This window comes from Cavia porcellus, unplaced genomic scaffold (genome assembly GCF_034190915.1).
Source record: "Cavia porcellus strain 051 isolate PalLab524CR breed Dunkin Hartley unplaced genomic scaffold, mCavPor4.1 scaffold_25, whole genome shotgun sequence".
Lineage (NCBI taxonomy): Eukaryota > Metazoa > Chordata > Mammalia > Rodentia > Caviidae > Cavia > Cavia porcellus.
In genome coordinates, this window is record NW_026947508.1 from 26200236 (window position 1) to 26217373 (window position 17138).

Genomic DNA, 17138 nt, shown 5'->3' on the forward strand with positions numbered 1-17138 from the left:
GCAGCCACTGGGAAGAACAGAGGCGGGCAGGACTGCAGCCAGAAAGGAGGGGCGAAGAGGTGATCGTGAGGCTGTTTGAGTATCAAGGACCCCAGAAGAGAAGCAGCTCATGAGAGAAGGATGTCCCTGCCACTTGGTGTCCCCCCCCCCTTACATGTGGGAATAAACAAATGGCCATGCTCAGGACCAGGGATCCTGAGATGGTGCAGCCTGGTTCAATGGGACCAAAAGGAGTGGCTCCTCGGGGTGAAGACTGCTATTGGCAGTGGACAGTGATGGGGGCCCAGCCAGGGAGCAGGAAGAGAACAGTGAGAGGGAGCACTCAGCAGGGACGGAGCAGGCGCTACAGAAGCAGCCCTCAGGAGGCAGTGCTTGGGAGCCACTGAGGATGAGCCGGGGTCTCTGTCCAGGCCTGTGATCCACACTGCTTCAGGGACTCATGATGCCAGGGAAGCAGAACTGGGGGGGGGGGGCAGAGGGGCACCCCACAGTCTCAGGCCTCCCTCTCACCTTAGAATCCCACCACAACACACTGAACCAGCCTCACACTTTGTTCCCTGTAAACCTGCCCTCCTCAGAGCTCCTGGCCTGGACAGGGGTCACACCCGGGACCCAGTTCTCATGCTCTCAGAGCCTTCCTCAGCTCCTCCTGCAGCCTGTCCCCAACCAGGGCCCATGGCATATCCTGTCCATTCTGAGCAATCAGACTGTCTCCTGCCTTCACACCATGGCTTAACTGGAGGCTTTGCATGTTCCAGGCAGCGGCTCAGAAGCATCCTCTCAGCCTCCTGGGTGGCCCTCGTCCTCCTGCCTGTCCACCTGTTCTTCACACAGAGGCCTGATGATGCCACTCTGTAGGAAACTTCACTAGCTCTCACTGTCACTCAGGATCAGTGGAAGACCCTGCCATTTACAAGGACCTCACACAACCTTCTTCACTGTCTCTCCCTCCCGTCCACAGCCACACTGGCCGCCTCCTGGCTTCTCTACAACAATGGGCACAAATACTTTCCAGGTTCTTGGAAAGTAATATTTTCTCAACCAGAGACTTTCTTCTCTACCTCACAGTTCTGCCTGGCCCCTCCTCAGCTTTTAGGTCCCAGTTAAAGTGTGAATTCCTCCAGGAAACAGTTCTTCCACTATATGATTTCAGAGTAATACATATTTTTCCATTAATTATTATTTCCCATACTTAAATGGTCAATGATGTTGTTACAAACTTAAGATAAGTAAACTCCTAGAACAAGGGCCATGCCAGTTCTTTTCCCAGCTGCTAGCACACTTCTTGATAAAGAGTAGGCATTCAATAAATAGCTGAAAAACAAATAAATGGGACAGGAAACCGAGGCCCAGAGAGGTTAAAAGATTTTCTTTTTTTTTTTTTTCCATTTTTACCGGTACCGGTGATCGAACTCACGACTGCCTGCTTGCAAGGCAGGTACTTATGCCACTGAGCTAAATCCCCAGCCCCTAAAAGACTTTCTTAAAGTCAAACGGGAAAGGCTGAGTCAGGATTCTAGGAGAGTCTCTCTAGGGCCAGGATAATAGTCTCCCCAACTGTGCTGTACCCCACTGCTAGAGAGCAATGTTTGAGCCATCCTGATTCTCTAACTTCCCTGTCCTGACCAACAACTCTGAAATGCAATGAAACTACAGACTCAGGAGTTTGTGATCCTCTGGTTAGAGCCACCAGTTCCTCCTGAAAACACCACCCTTACCTCTGAAACTCTTCTCTCGGGCATCCTTGCTCAAGCACCCTCCTGTTTTGATTGAAAATGCAGTAAATGCCATTTGGAGATTTTCTCACACTTTAAACAAAGGAATCGTATTTCATGCTTCCAACTCTGGAGTCATAAAATATAACCTTCAGCTGCCATCACAGTCCTAAAATATTCATTTGTACTTTTTCCTTCCCTGGCAAAGGGCCTTCTGCACAGCCAATAGCTCATGCATATTCCAGGGTGCAGGTGTGTGGTGCTGATGGTTGCCTTTCCAAGTTTATGCCTTTATTTATGATCAACTTTAGGTTCTACTGAAATTTCTGCAACTAACTATAATTTTAGAAAACTACCCCCACTGTTGTGTATTAGCCCCTTTATGATTCTCCAGTTGCAGGGAGGTTTGGAGGTCATGTGCATTTTAGGCAGCCCACAGGGCACCATCATGGAGGACTGGGGGTTCTTGGCATTCGGCCTTGGTGTATATTCTACTCCCCAACAAAGGTACTTAGCCTCTGAGAAAATGCAAACCCCAAGAGGCCTGGGTGTCATCTTGCAACTCAGGCACAAGACGGAGAAAGCCAAGCATGGGCACCCCAAAGCCACAGCCTCCCCCGCTTTCTTGGACTGCATGGCTCAGCACCCCGGTTTTTACCGGGCCACAATCACCTGCTCAGCCTCCTCAATCCTCTCTTCTAATGAGCTTTGGATTTTGCCCTTTTATTACTGGCTTTATCAAAGACACTTTTGTCCCCCTACCCCCTTCAGAACTGGGGATTGAACTGAGGTACCTTTCCAGCTTGTTTTTTAAATTTTTATTTTATTTCCAGATGAGATCTTGCTATGTCACTAAGTTGTCTAGGCTGGACTCTAATTTGTGATGTTTCTGCCTCAGCCTCTCAGGGTGCACCACCATACCTGGCTTCCTTCTTTCTTAAAATGAGGAAATTGTCAATTCATGAGAACATCACCATGGCCCTGGGAACTCCTTCCACAGAACCGGTCACAGAGGTCTCCTTCTGAGGACATGCAGATAGGACTCGGAGCCCATCATGGATGGGGCGCTCATCGTAGGCTAAGCACTGTGCTGCGCACATCACCTGTGTACTCTCATCAGTCCTTAAATAGCCAGGAAAATGGGCATTTTACAGATGAGATAACAGGGGCTTGGTGAATGCCACAAAGTATCAATACCACATAGCTACTAAAGGTCGGAGTCTAGCTGACTCTACTGGCTACGAACTCCAGAGTCACAGCAGTACCCACGTGTCTCCCTGTCTCAGGGGCCTACCTTGCTGCAGAATCAGGCCCAACCACCCCTACTCACAGGAAGTGGGAGAGCCTTGGCCTGGAGTTCCCTGATAGGGAGGTGTCATAGTTTATGTTGGTGGCTCCCAGGCCTCTTATGTTTGCATTGTGTATTTGTGATTGGTTCACTATCTAGCATGCTTGGATTGATGGTGTCAGTGTTACACCCACCTTGGGGTGGAGCCAGCATACAATATCATGGCAGGAAGAAGGTGTGTCTCTTTCTCTTGCCTATTTTGACTTCTGTTTGCAGCCCCCATGAACTGCGGCCCCGCCATGCCATCCTGCCTTGGAGCCAACCGAGTATGGACTGAAACCTGCAAAAACTGTAAAAAATAAACCTTTCCTTTCTCAACTTTGGGCATCAGGTATTTTGTCTCAGTGAAGAGTAAAAAGTAACTAAGACAGGAAGAGAAGTAGCCTCAGCACCCCCAGCCCTCCCCTACAGCAGCACCTGCCTAGAATGTAACCTCAAGCCCTTTCCCAGGGATGTCTTTTCCAATGAGATTCCAGGACAGGTGGAAGAGGAAGCTAAGAGGCAGTCATGGGAGTCCAGCAGTCCCTACAGGGCACACGTATGCCTGGGGGCCTGGCTCTCAACTCTGGAGCATGAGACTGGAGGAACTGTTCTAGCCTGCTGTGGACATTAGTGGCCAAGACCATGGCCAGCAAGACACAGCTTGGGTTAAGTCTGATCTCCAGCACTCTCTGTCATCACAGCAAAGCCCCTCACCTCCCAGGATCTCGGTTCCTTGTCTCACAAGAGGGGCTAGCAATACCTTCACCTCTTAGCCGGTTTGTATAGATTAAATTAGATAACACAGGGTCTGGAACACTGGACTAAATAAATAAATGCTGGCCAGTAGTTGCAAAGGCAATAAGAATCAGCACACTTACTAAGTCCTTGCTACAAACAGGGTCTCTGGTTCAAGCTTTAGTAGCAAGAAATGCACCTGCACACACCCTTCCATCTCCACTGGGGCCTCTGGCTGAGATGCTCCATCTCAGCACAGCTGCCCACAGTAGCTGCCTCCTAACTGTCTCCCTGCTGTGTTTGTCGCAGAACTACAGTCCCTCTCCTTCCCAATATCGGGCGTGGGTTTTTTTTTAAAGCAAGTTAAATGAAATCAAACTATGCTTAAAACTCTCCTGTGCTATCGCCTGAGCTTAGGATCAAACCCCAGCCTCTCACCCTGCCACACTCATCCCTGCCCCCTCACTCTACTTTCTGTTCCTATAAAGTGCCTAGTTCCTCCTCACCTCCGGGCCTTTGCACTTGCCTTTCCATTTTCTGGGAGTGCCCCTTTGCAGGTCTTCATATACAGGCTTCTTCTCAAGACTCAGGACTCAGATCACAGGTCCTTCCTCAGAGATCCCTCCTGCTGCTTCCATCTAAAGTAGCCTTCTTCACTGCTAGCTACTGTATTTCCTTCTTATCTCCTACCCTACTTCAGGTTCATTTGTTTTGTTTTGTTTTATTTATTCATTTTTTGTTGTTATTTTTGTCTGTTCCCTATCTCATGGAGGCTAGTATGTAAACTCACAAGATCATGTGATTTAGCTGACTTGACCACCACTGCTGTTTTCCATGTAACTAGATCTATACACTTCATAGGCATCAGTAAATAAGAATTGAATCAGTTACTGGCTGGCACATGGTAAGCACTTGACAAACAAATCTTAACTCAGAGTGAATGAATAAGCAATCGTTTCTGTGAGGCTGCTGCTCATGGCCCAACTTCAAATCTCAGAGAGGTTTAGCAGCATGCCTGTGGATGTACAGCTATGAGCTGGCCCTTCTGACTCAAATCACTATCTATGCCTGGGCCCAGTACCACTGCCTTGGGGCCAGAGAATCTGGAATGCAGCTCAGCACTTGCAGTCCAAGCTTCTATATAGGGATGCCTGTTCCCCAGGTCTGGGGAAGCCTGCATACTTGACCCGATTCTCTTGTCTGGCTGCAGCCAGTTTCTTCTCTACCGGCTTCCTCTCAACCCCTAGCGTGCTGGATTCCCTTTTCTCCTCAGGAGACTTCTTTGATCCAAGATTAACATCCTTCAAAAGTCAGATGCCGATGGCTGAGATCCACACAGTCTGCCTTTTATGGACCAAGGCAGTTATCCAAAGCTCAGCATCTCCCAGGGACCTCTGCCTTTGACACATGCCCACAGTGACCCAAAGGCACAGGAAGATCACAGCCTGCCTCCTGCCTTCTGCCAGCTGGACCACGCCTCAGTGGAGCAGGGGTGGCCTCCTTGGGAGTCTCACACTTGCTCTGCCTCTCTTCCTGCTACCTCCCTCACCCTGAGCTCACTCCAGACCGGGCCCCTGGCAGTGAGCCCAGAACACCTCCTATGTGGAGTGGACACACAGGAAACCCTGGATTGTAGGGGTTATGTCACCCAGACCTGCCAGGCAGGTGTACAACCCAGTCTGGAAATTTCCCTCATGATTGCAGGCCATTCTGCTGGTTGATCAGACCTATCCAATACCATCCATGCAGTAAATATTTATAGACCACTCCCCACTGGATGAGGTTTAGCCACTCACAATGCCAACCCTTGAAATTCAACATAAGAGAAAGAAAGATGGAGGCTTTTAATCCTTTCTGACCACACGCACCTCAACTCTGACACAATCACGGCTCCTAGCAAGGACCGGGTGGGAATGGGGCGAGCACCCTTCACTCCTGGTTAGCTTGACCTCCCAAGAAAGAAAACTTTGGAAAATCATTTTCAGAAAAGCATTGACTTTATTGAGGCTGCTTCTCGGGATACTCTTGTAGCTTGCGGTGATGGGTGGGGGGCAGGGCCTCCAGGAGTTGGAGAACCATTTCGCTTTCTCTTAGCCTTTGAGCAGAACCACACATCAGTCCTTGTCAGAGGGAACCTCCAGGCCAAAGCTTTTCTGAAAGAAAGATTTGACCTTGCTATCCTCAGTCGGCTCCCCTGGTGTGTTTGGAATGGAGCATTGTCTGTGAAGCTCAATTGGGAGTTACTTAAGAGGAGACTGAAAGAGGAGACTGAGAGACAAAGTAGGAAGGTAGGCCTGGGAATCTTCCCAGGAGGGCCTCGGGCTTCCAGGTAAGGAAACCGAATTTGACCCTGTCAGTGACTGGATAATGGCTGTCTACAGGAGACACTCGGAAAGCAGGAGAGAGAAGAGAAGGCCTAGACTGTCACAGAGTCCTCCTGAGGAATGGTCAAGGTAGCAGGAATAGCCAGCACAGAGGGACATGGTGATAGATGATGCAGAAGGTTGGAAAGATAAGAGCCTATCTTTCCAAGGTGCCCCTGCCATTTAGGGGACCTGAGAGGATGGAATTCAGGAAGGCAGGAAAGGGGGCTGCAATCTCATGGAGCTCCACAATAAGGATCGAATGGTGAAGGCCAATTCTGTTGGCTGAAGAGGGGCAAAAAACATGGAATCAAGTGGCAATTTAGATTGATTGGTTGTGGCTGGCCTATTGGAAAAACTTTACATCTGTCTCTGGAAGCAAACAAAAACGATGCTGTGATTGATTAATTATGTCTGCCATGGGAGTGAGAATAAGGGGAACAGGTATGCCTGCCTATTTTCATCCCTGTTATCAATGTTTAGAAAAGTGTGCACGTATGGCAGAAGACAAGAGCTCATCTTTTGAGAGTAATTACACAAGAGCTTCCTCCAAGGGAAAAGTAGAACTTGAACCAAAGAAGGAGTTATTTGCTCCAATTATTTGTCAATTTCTTGAACTCCTCCTGGATTCATATTTAGGTGTTCTGTATCCATGGAAATTAAAGATGAGAATTTAAGAAGAGAGTGGTCTGGAATGCGAAGGGATGCAGAGAGGCCAAGGAATATAAGACCAAAACATTCCAATCTGATTAGTCAACATGGTATAGAACAGAGAGGCAAAGGCCCCAACTCTGCAAAGAAATGACTGGGCAGGGAGAAGAGAAACAAATGCAGTCCATGCTTCCAAGATGCAAAGCTGCGTGGGTGGATGGGGACTCTTACGGGGGATGAGAGTTCTTTAGAGGTGGTTAAAATTCATCTACATTCAGTAAAATGCCAGTCTAAGAATATACTGTAATATATGCATATGTGCAACATGTATTAGAAGGAACTAGGAAGGAAAACACAAAAGTCATGCTCAAAATGGATATATTTTATTTTTTCTCTGTGCTGTGTTTTCTAAGTTTTTCCAAAATGATTGAGTACTTTTTTTTTATCACAGATAAGAATCACTGGAAATTATTTTAGAAGCTTGGCTATGATGAGTTGGGTGGGCAATGAGGAAAAGGTTGGAATTGCGGTGACCAGGGTCCTGGCTTGCTTGGGACTTGGGAGATTTCACAAACTTGGGACTTGCAGAGCTCAGGAAAGCCTTGGACAAATGGGGCCTTGGTCATGTGGGCTGGGTGGCATTTATTTTGAGGGGTTGTTGGGGTAAGTATGCTTCAAAGATATGGGGGGGGTTGGCAGAAACAAACCATTAAATAGGGACAGAAGCTGAGGCTCCAGGAAACAGGAAGGACACATGGTCAGTGTGAGATCAGTGCACAAGCTAGTGACCCATGTACAATGGGAGTGATGATCTGTAAAGGGAAGGGAATGGGGAAGGGAGCGGGCACTTCCCCTGAGGTAGGGGCCACAGGCAGGGTAGACTGGCAAAAAATAGGATCCTTGGTGTAAGGGCAGGAAATTGGCAGTGCACAGCTGAGGTCTAGGAGGTTGGCAAGGATGAGAAACCTGTAGAAGCCGGAGACTCTTGGGTCTCTCGGTGTTCTCCAGACTTGGGCTCCTGTAGTGGGTACTGCATGTCATGCAGGGGAGGCTAACCCTAAGCCCCAACATCCCCTCCAAGATGCCTCTCACTCTCTCAGATTCTTTCTTGCCACCTACCTCTGCAGGAGGGCAGGGGGAAGTCCCACGTGGCACTGTTCTCAGAGCTAGCCTGGCAGGTAAGCACGGCATGGCCCTCCAGGAAGAAGCCAGGATTGCAGCTGTAGCGGACCTTGTCACCAAGATTGAAGGTTGAGCCCTGCTGGATGCCATTGGGCAGCCTCCCTGGGTTCCCACACGTGTGGCTGGGGAGAACTGTAAGGAGAAGAAAGGACACGTGGTCAGCGAGGTGGGTTCAGTTCCTGACATCACACTGCTTAGCAACACCCCATCACCAGTCAGCTGCCTTGTGGTCATCTTTCTTTCCGTGAATGGAGCTGGCCTCTGCTGACCTGTGCTTCTCAAGACTGCCAACTCCTAGAGAATGGGTCACTTGCAAGAGATCACAGGGCAAGAAGCAGCCAGCTACCCAGGTGACTTAGAATCAAACATGTAGATTTTTCCAATGCACAACCCTAGATGTGAGTGACATTCATCCTAATTGCTATAGACTCAAAACCAGGTCGAACACTTCAATCTCTTGGGAATGGCCACCCTGATGTCAGACTCAAAGGAAGGGACAGATCATGGCACAGAGCAATATCTCATTAAACCCAATGTCCTTTCTCCTTCATGTGTGATCTGCCCTGGCAGCCAGAGGTGTCCTGTGCCCAGCATGTTTGGGGAGTTGAAGGAGTTGGTTAGTCGAAGTTGCTGGAATAGGCCGTGAGCTGGGAAAATAAGAACTTGAGTTCTCATTAACTGGACTTGCTGAAAGCAGGAAAATTGGGAGCTGGGGAACACAACGTGCAGTGTGCAACCAGAGCCAACACAATTACGGCTGCCAGTGTGTACTCATCGTCTAGAGGAAATGCGCTGGTTAAGGGTGCAAGAGCATCTTGACCTGCCTGTGTGTTGCTTGGTCCACCAGACCCAGGTCCCCACGCCTCTGCCTTTCTCCCCCGGGTTGGAACTGCCTGTGCCCTAATGCTCATGCCTGTCACCATCTGGGACAGCACCATGAGACCAGGTCAGGAGTCTCAGCCCTGCCCAGAACACTGTTCAATACTGCTCCTCAAACTCCCTGGGGAAGGTTTATGGGGTTCGTCTGTGAGAGGCTGGCAGTGGACTGGGGAGAGGTGGTACAGAGTCAAAGCTGCACTTAGGTCCACTTCCTATGGGTCTGCGGTAAGTCTCTTACTCTGTGCCTCTGTTCCCTCATTTATAAGATAGGAAGCACAACAAACAGCACCTTCCTCAGACAGCTGTTTCAAGAAATAAAAGAGTTAAGGTATATAATGCACCTCAGACCCTGGCAGAGAGTGTAGCATCAGTGAGAGACGTGTGCAGTTAAAGGTAGTGTAAATGGCATGGTGGGATATGGACCAAGCAGAGAGGCAGAGATGAGTTCCAGGAGGCAGTGAAATCTGGGTAGAACTCTGAGAGATTAGTACGAATTAACAAAGCCAAAAAGTGTTTTGGGCAGAGGGCATAGCATGTGCAAAGCCCTTGAGGCTAGAGAGAAGCTAGTTCAGAGAACCTTGGGAAGAGGGTGGGCAGTAATGCTGAGGAAGCAAGGATGGGCAGGCTGGACTCTAAGGGCCTCCGCAAGCCCTTGCAGTGCCCTTTTCCTGCCCACACTGCCGGTGGTACCTGGCTCCCTTCTATCAGCCCTGCAGATCTCAGAACCCTCTGAAAAGCAGCCTTCCTTCCTTGTGTCCTCCCATTCCAGGAGGAAATGGTTTGATGCAAAGGAAAATAGCAGACCTTGAAACTATCCTGGTATGAGTCTGAAACCAGGTGCTATTACAGTATCTTTCTGCAAAAGTTTGAGCCACAAGACCTCTTTGAGCTCTAGCTTCTTCAACTGGACAAGGAGTGAGAACTTTAACATCTGATGGCTGAGGGGGTTTCTGATAATAAATGCTGCCTGGCTAGCACATGCCTCGTACACAGTTGGGGCTCAAAAGATCAGATGTGTTCATTCCTCTGGGACATAGGACCAGGAGGGCAGGAGCCTGGGTTGCTTTACAGCCATCCTGGAGATCGATAAGATGCTGGGGACTTGTGGGGACCTGGGTCTACTTGATGCTGGAAATAAGCAATGACCTCAGCACAGCAGATCTCTTTCTCTCTCATAGGCTTGTATTTTTGTCAAATGATCTAAAGAACCAAAGAGTTCTCCTTTCCTGTTTTCTACTTCCAACAAATGAGATAATACAGATGAAAGAATTCATCTCTATTATCCCAGGTTAACATTTTTGATAATTCCATGCCACTGACTCGTCTGGTATTTCCCATGCCCCACTGCTGCTAGCTGGTTTCCTTGGCATCTCACATGGTCCCCTGCTGCTGACTCCCTTGATTTCTCCCATGATTCCCTGCTGCTGCTCTCTTGATGTTTCTCATGATCCATTGCTTCTGGATCTTAGCTGAGACAGTAACGGGCATATGTTTGTGAAGACTGAGGATGGAGGCAGTAAGAATAACAGGTGTGTGTGTGTGTGTGTGTGTGTGTGTGTGTGTGTGTGTTGGGGCTGGGGCTGGGGCTGGGGCTGGGACTGGGAGGGACATGTCAGTTAAACATTTGGGGAAGAAACCAAGCTGAGGTGCGCAGAGAGAGCCAATCGGGAAAACAGGCTGAGAAGTGGTGTAGAACTAACGTTTCATTTTCTGCAACAAGACGCAAAAATTCGATTTAATTAAATTACTAATGTCAAATTTTTAATGAACTTGCTTCTGCTTTGGGCTTTCTTCCTTCAAAATTAATGACTGGAACATCACTATAAATAAAAGTCAATTCTTTTTAAAAAGTTACCCTCCAATGCTTACCACTCTTTACTTAATGAGCTGTTCATAATCAGACCACTCTGACCTGAGTTCCCACTGGGACCTGGGTGCAGTGAATGGAGGTCCATTCTCAACACCACCTTCTTTTTCATATTAAACTCTGGTCCCATGAGCCACTCAGTGAATGGAAAGCAGGTAGACTTGGGGCTCAGAGGAGCTTGGGTTTGAATCCCAACTCTGACAGAGTGAAATTGAGCTGTAAACTTCACTCCCTGGGCCTTCAATTCTTTATCTGAAAACAGACCAAGTTGCATTAATTTTGTAGGGCTGCCATAGCAAAGTATCACAAATTAGGTGGGCAAAACCAGCAAAAATTTATTTTCTTGGAGTTATGAAGTCTATGAGGTCAAATTTTAGGAAACCTGTAAGGGAATCCTTCTTTTTCTGTTCTTACTTTTGGTAGTCTCTAGAGTTCTCTAGCTGGTACACGTATCCTTCCAGTCCTGCATCTCACACTGTGGTCTCCTCTGTGTCTCTAGGACCAAATTTCCCCTTTTTGTAAGGACACTGGGTATGTTGCATCCCAATGATTCTTTGCTCACCCACAAAGACCCTATTTCCAGATATGATCATAGTCACAGATACAAGAAATGAGGTCTCCAACATTTTTTAAATTTTAAAAACAAAAGAAAACCATGACAATAAAACACTAACAATGATGATACAGAATTTCAAAACAAAATAATAGAAAATTAACATTAATTAACACTAATGCATTGCATATTATTATCTTCAAAATAGTTGTTCAGATTACAAGATTTAGACATAAAAATGGTCAATCAAACATTAAAAGCACAACTGTTCAACGTATTTTTTTTTTGAGACTACACAATTCAACCCATAATAGGGCTGTTACAAGATGAAAATCAGATATATGATACCTACCATCCAGTTCCTAGTATGTTTCAGGTCCTGAGTCAAAAGCTTATTTTATTTAAACCTCAAAACAAACCTGTAGGACATAGTATATTATGCTCCTTTTAAAGGTGGAGAAACTGAGGCACAGTAAGTTGCTTGCCCAAAGCCACACAGCTAGAAATGGGCAGAGCTAGGAAGGGAGTCTAGATCTTCCTGACTCCACTATTAACAGTTTTCCACTGCAAGACAGTTGAGCACAGAAGAGGTGCACAAGAAACCAGTCTTTTCTTCCTCCTACATTGTGCTGGGGACTTTATAAGACGAAGGCCAGTACCTGATCGTTCAAGCTTAGTACTCTGATTTTTCCAGTCTGATCTGCCAATCCTTGTACTTTTTAAATGATGTCAAGGGCAACATTTAAACTGTGGTCCTTTGTTGTGTGTCTAATGAGTATCTTGCTGGACAGACACAGGAGATTGGAAATAAGCCACAAAGCAAAGCCTTTATAAGATGTAGTATTCTTTGATTTTGTTTTGTTTTGTTTTGTTTTGTCTGTGTGTTTTTCAACACAGGTATTCTGACCGTTCAAGCTCTCCTATCTATAAAGCTTCTCTTTGATTACTTACAAAATGAAGAGTGGTGTATTTACGTCCAACGCAGCCCAGAACGATATTATTAAAGCTGTGCCTGACATTGAACAATTCCATTATAGATTAGCTGTGGGGAATTTTGCCCCCACTACAAAGCCCAGCTCTTGCCAATTAACATAATATTCTCCATGATTGTATGACAATGACTCTCCTCTGTGGTTGGAGTGCTGCAAGAGCAACGTCATGCCTTGTTTTATTTTTAATTTGAGTCTTTGGTTCCCATATTATAATGAAGAGTCATTTATGCTCTCTGGACAAGCACCCTCCATATGTTTTGATTTCTTATTGTCCATCAAGTAACTTCTCTCATCTCTATGGCTATATGACTGATACACAGTGGCAGGGAGTTAGGAAAGGGGATTCAGGGAGAAGGTGATATGACTATCTTCCCACAGCCCTCTGTGTGCCAGGAAGAGACGGAGCTGTGTGTGCGTGCGTGCGTGCATGTGTGTGTATGTGTGTGCGCGCGCGTGTGTGTGAGTGAACATGGGTGCATGTAGGTGTGACTGGGATTAGCGGGCAGGTCAAGAGAAGGAGGAATAAAATCACTGGCAAACTCCTACTAAACCAGCAAAGCTACTCTTCAGTGTTGCTTACTCCATGAATCCCTCCTTGACGCCCTTAGTATCTTGTATAAACCATAAAACCCCAGGACAACAATCTTGATAGAATGCAAATAATAATATAATGTCAGTGGTAATTAGTGCCCGGATCCTATCTGGTTTTTTTGGCATGGGGAGTAGGGAGGTACTGGGAATTGAACTCAGGAATGAACTTGCCAGGCAGGCACTTGTGTCGCTGAGCTACATCCCCACTCCAGCACCCAGGATCCTGGAACTCATGGTCCACTAATTAAGCAAGCTTATTCTGGTCATTTTATTACTTCTGTATTCTCACAATCCCACATGTTAAGTGACTGAGTTTTTGAGTCCTCTTGTAAAGTTATGTTGGGATTTTATTTACGCTTTAATTTCTGCACTTGCCACACAGCCTTTTAAGTAATTAACTCATCCGTTCATTCAGCCATAACATCCTGGATTCCAAACAGCAGCTGAGCAAACTTGTAATTGTTTTCCTCTCTGGTCTCCTTGAGGAATAGGAACAGTGCTGACATTCTTTGTATAACTAGCAGAATGCCTGGCAGGAGTAAAATGTCCAGCTGGAAATTGCAATGTGTTTAGTGAGATATATACATATATATATGAATGACATTATCATATATATGTCACATACATGCATAATATGTAATATGTATACATTTTATGAATACATATATGTGTAGCTTAATGTTTTTTATATATACACACAGCACTAAACTAGTGCTGGATTGACACACTTTCTCTGTAAGGCTCAGGTAGTAAACATGGTCTCTGTCATGTTAGCTCAGTGTGTCCATGTGGTGTGAAAGCAGTTGCTGGCAATTTGTACTCCAATCAAATTTTGTTTCTAAAAACAGACAGCCATAGTCTATTGGCCCAAAACTAGTGGTGTTCAGTTATGCATTTATCCCAGTGTATAATTTATAATCTCATTACTATTCTTTAAATTAGGATTCCAAATTCCATTTTACCAAACTGAGAGAGAGCTGAAGGGCCACCCAGATAGAAGCAGTAACCGCAATGCTAGCAGTCACCTTTCAGGCATTTAATACGGCCTGACACTCTGCTTAGCAATTTGTTTGAACTCCACTATTTCACCTCCTCCAGACCAAAGTTCTATCACTGTCCACTTTTTACAGGGGTAAAATGAGGACCAGGGAGCCCAGTTCCAGGGCCATGCTGCAGGTTAGCATCAGAGCTGGAGCTAAGCCTTGAGCTACTGACTCAGTGCCTGTGCCTTTTGGCTGACAGTGTGGCCTTGACCTCCCAGAATTCGATCGAGTTTGTATCTTTGCCTTCCTGGCTGTGTCCTTTGGAGTTCCTCTACCTGTCAGGCCAAGAGCACGCCCAGCCCACACCCACCAGATCTCCTGTTGGGTTCCTTTCCCCACACCAGACCAGCCTAGACTGCAAAAGCTACATCATCCTACCAGCGGGGCTGCAGAGAGACTCTGAGACTGGAATTATCCTCGAGGCTTGCTGACTACAGGGCCCCATGGCTGCTGTTTTTTTTTTTTTTTTTTAACCTGTGATTCTTTAGAAGCAACATCAAAAAGAAATCATCACAATCTGAAACATATAGTTGCCAAATAAAATATAGGATGCCCAGTTAAATTTGAGTTTCAGATAAATACAAATTCTATTTTAGTATAAGTGTAACCCCTGGAATACTTAGTACATTTTTACCCTAAATGTCAGTTGTTCTTGCCGCTCCTATCTGGGGAGACTGGCATGATTCAGTCTCTGGGCTAAAGAGCTGAAGGCTGGCACCAGAGCCTTCATATGGCAGTTTCTGCCAACTTCTCTAGCCCAGGCCTATCACTCCCCATCCAACCTCCCTTCCTCTCCTACATTCCAGCCCAGGGATGATCAAATGTGTCTAGACAGAAAAGCACGTAGAGAGTTACTGGCACCCTGAGGAGATACACTGCAAAATACTGTTACAGTTAGAATAGTTGTATATGCAATTTTGGGCTAAATTTGATTAATTGGAGAATGGAGCCTAGAAATGTTTTCCAAAGTCTACTTCATACAACAGTGGGTGAGAAATAAATTCCATGAGGAAAACATTCAGTGGGCTAGCTAATTTTAGATAATACTTCAGAAATCCTTTCCTCTTGAAGAAACCAGAGCTCATGTGTTTATCTGTTACATTCTGCAGGAAAGAAACCTGTTTAGCCTTGCTCAATCCAGAATTTCTAAAGATGTGTCTATAAAATCTCTCCTCTCACTACCCCCACCCCAGTAACATCATTACCCTCTGAACTGCTCTGGGGGACACACTTCAGGAGGTGCTGGATTCTCAGATAAGGTAGACCCCAGTTGCTTTATTTCCTTATTCATGTGCATTATAATAAGTCAACAATAGCAATGATAGTTGATGTTTAGATACAGCTTTCCAGGCCAACACACACTTTTTAAATATATAGTTCAACAAATAAGATCCTCTTTGGACACATGCACACCTATGATTTTCTGGCAGCAGGGATGGCCTGAGGTTTTGTTGTTCCCATTGGTCAGTGACTTCTGGTGGGAAGATCAGTTCTTACCAGAGAGGCAAACAGTTACTACTGACAGAGAGCAGCTCATATTGCAGAAGGGCAAAGGGACAGGCTAGCTTTTGATCTGATGATGTTCACCTCATGGTATATTTTCCACTGGGCTGAGACAGAATGACACTTAGGCTTGGTGGGCCCAAAGTTGTGGAGCTTTATATGGCCAGAACCAGATGTGACTGGCCTTGCCTGGTCTAACTGCAAATAAAATGTCATCCTTTGGAGCTCAGCCCCGAGCCAATCCTGGCAAAGGAACTGGAAAAGGAGATGCTGAATCTAGCTGCAGGATGGTCCTGCCTTCAGACTAGGAACTATAACTCCCAGAAGGCTGTCCACTCTGTGGTCATCCCATCCCTTGTCAGGACTGTGCCCCGAGGCTGCATAAGTGGTCGAGCTTTCTCTTCATCTCCAAAGTGTGGGGGTCCGTTTGGACCAGGCTATGCAGCTCCCTCCCCAAGTCTTAGTCCTCTATGTCTTGTCTTGCTGGCTAATAGGGCAGAGCTCCCTGGGTCCAGCCCTACTTGAGATGTCCATGGCAATATCTCACCTGCCAATGCCCAAGGAATTCAGGGTCCCCATTTCCTCTACTTGGCTCCCTGTCTAGGGCCTGTGGCCCCAGGACACCTCACAGCCATCTCTCTCTCTCAAAGTCAGAGGCAGCTGAACTTGCATCCCATTGGAGGAAACAAGCCCAAAGGCCTGAGAGCTAAACAGAGGGGCCCAAAGTGCAACCATGCACCTGTTTCCTGAACCTTCTGCAAAGCACAGCGCAGACAGTGATTACAAGAGACAATGAGTAAAAATTGTGTGAATCTGAGTCCCTATAGCAAATTCTGAGTATTCTTATTCTCTCTGTTCTTCATCATCAGTCACTGCCTACTTACAAGTAAGTACACTATACCTTATTCTGTCTTTTTGCGATCTGATAATACCAAAGTGGAGACTATGCCCATTTTACAGGTAACAAAACTGAGAGCCAGAACGGGCAAGTAGCCTGCTCATATTCACATCACCAGGAGCTGGTGGAGTTGGGACGTGACCCCACTGGTCTTTCCTAGCTGTGGTGTCACTCTGAGGTAGTGGCTGTGCAACATGTGTGGTGCTCTGGCTAAGAATTTGGCTTCAGGCTACCTTCCCATAGTTACCTCAGCTTCCTTAAAGATGCTGCCTGGTGCGCACTTGGCAGCTTAAGAATCAGAACAGAGGGGAAAAGCAGGCCCTGCCCTTTTACTGACCCTTCAGTTTCACTGCACCCTAGAGTGAGTGATGTCTCCCAAGTCTTCCAGGAGACCACGGTAGAGACAGAGACTGACTAATTCAGTCCTCCATCCAGGTTCATAGAGACAGGAGTTGGGGTGGCTCCACTCCTAGAAAGCTCTCCATTAGATCCAGGGATGCGTTCACACGTAAGCAGAGGCACACCCAGGTCCTCTTACAGTCCACACTTGCAGAGATTCACGCATAGAGCCTCCCCTTTACACATGTGCTCACACATCCGTGCACACATAGATGTACTGCACAGAAACAGACACCTGCAGAATGCATCGCTATGCAGCTCTTTTTCTTTTTTCCACTGTGAGGAATAAACCCACGGCCTTCACTATGCCTCCAGCCCTTTGCTCTTTCCTTTCCCCCCTCTCTCTCTCTTCCTCTTTCTCACATTTTCAGACAGTTTCACTAAGTTGCTCAGCCTAGATTTGAACTTGCCATCCTCCTGCCTCAGTCTGCCAGAGT

General features: G+C 46.7%; 1 protein-coding gene across 9 annotated transcripts in view; it reads right to left on the reverse strand.

The window, feature by feature from the left end:
* The window catches only part of Csmd2 (CUB and Sushi multiple domains 2), a 566560-nt gene that overhangs the window by 368614 nt on the left and 180808 nt on the right, over positions 1–17138 (reverse strand). For all 9 annotated transcript variants that reach the window (XM_063236033.1, XM_063236032.1, XM_063236031.1 and 6 more), the window contains exon 4: positions 7914–8108. In XM_063236033.1, coding sequence (XP_063092103.1) covers positions 7914–8108 — 195 coding nt within the window. The remainder of the gene's footprint in view (positions 1–7913; positions 8109–17138) is intronic.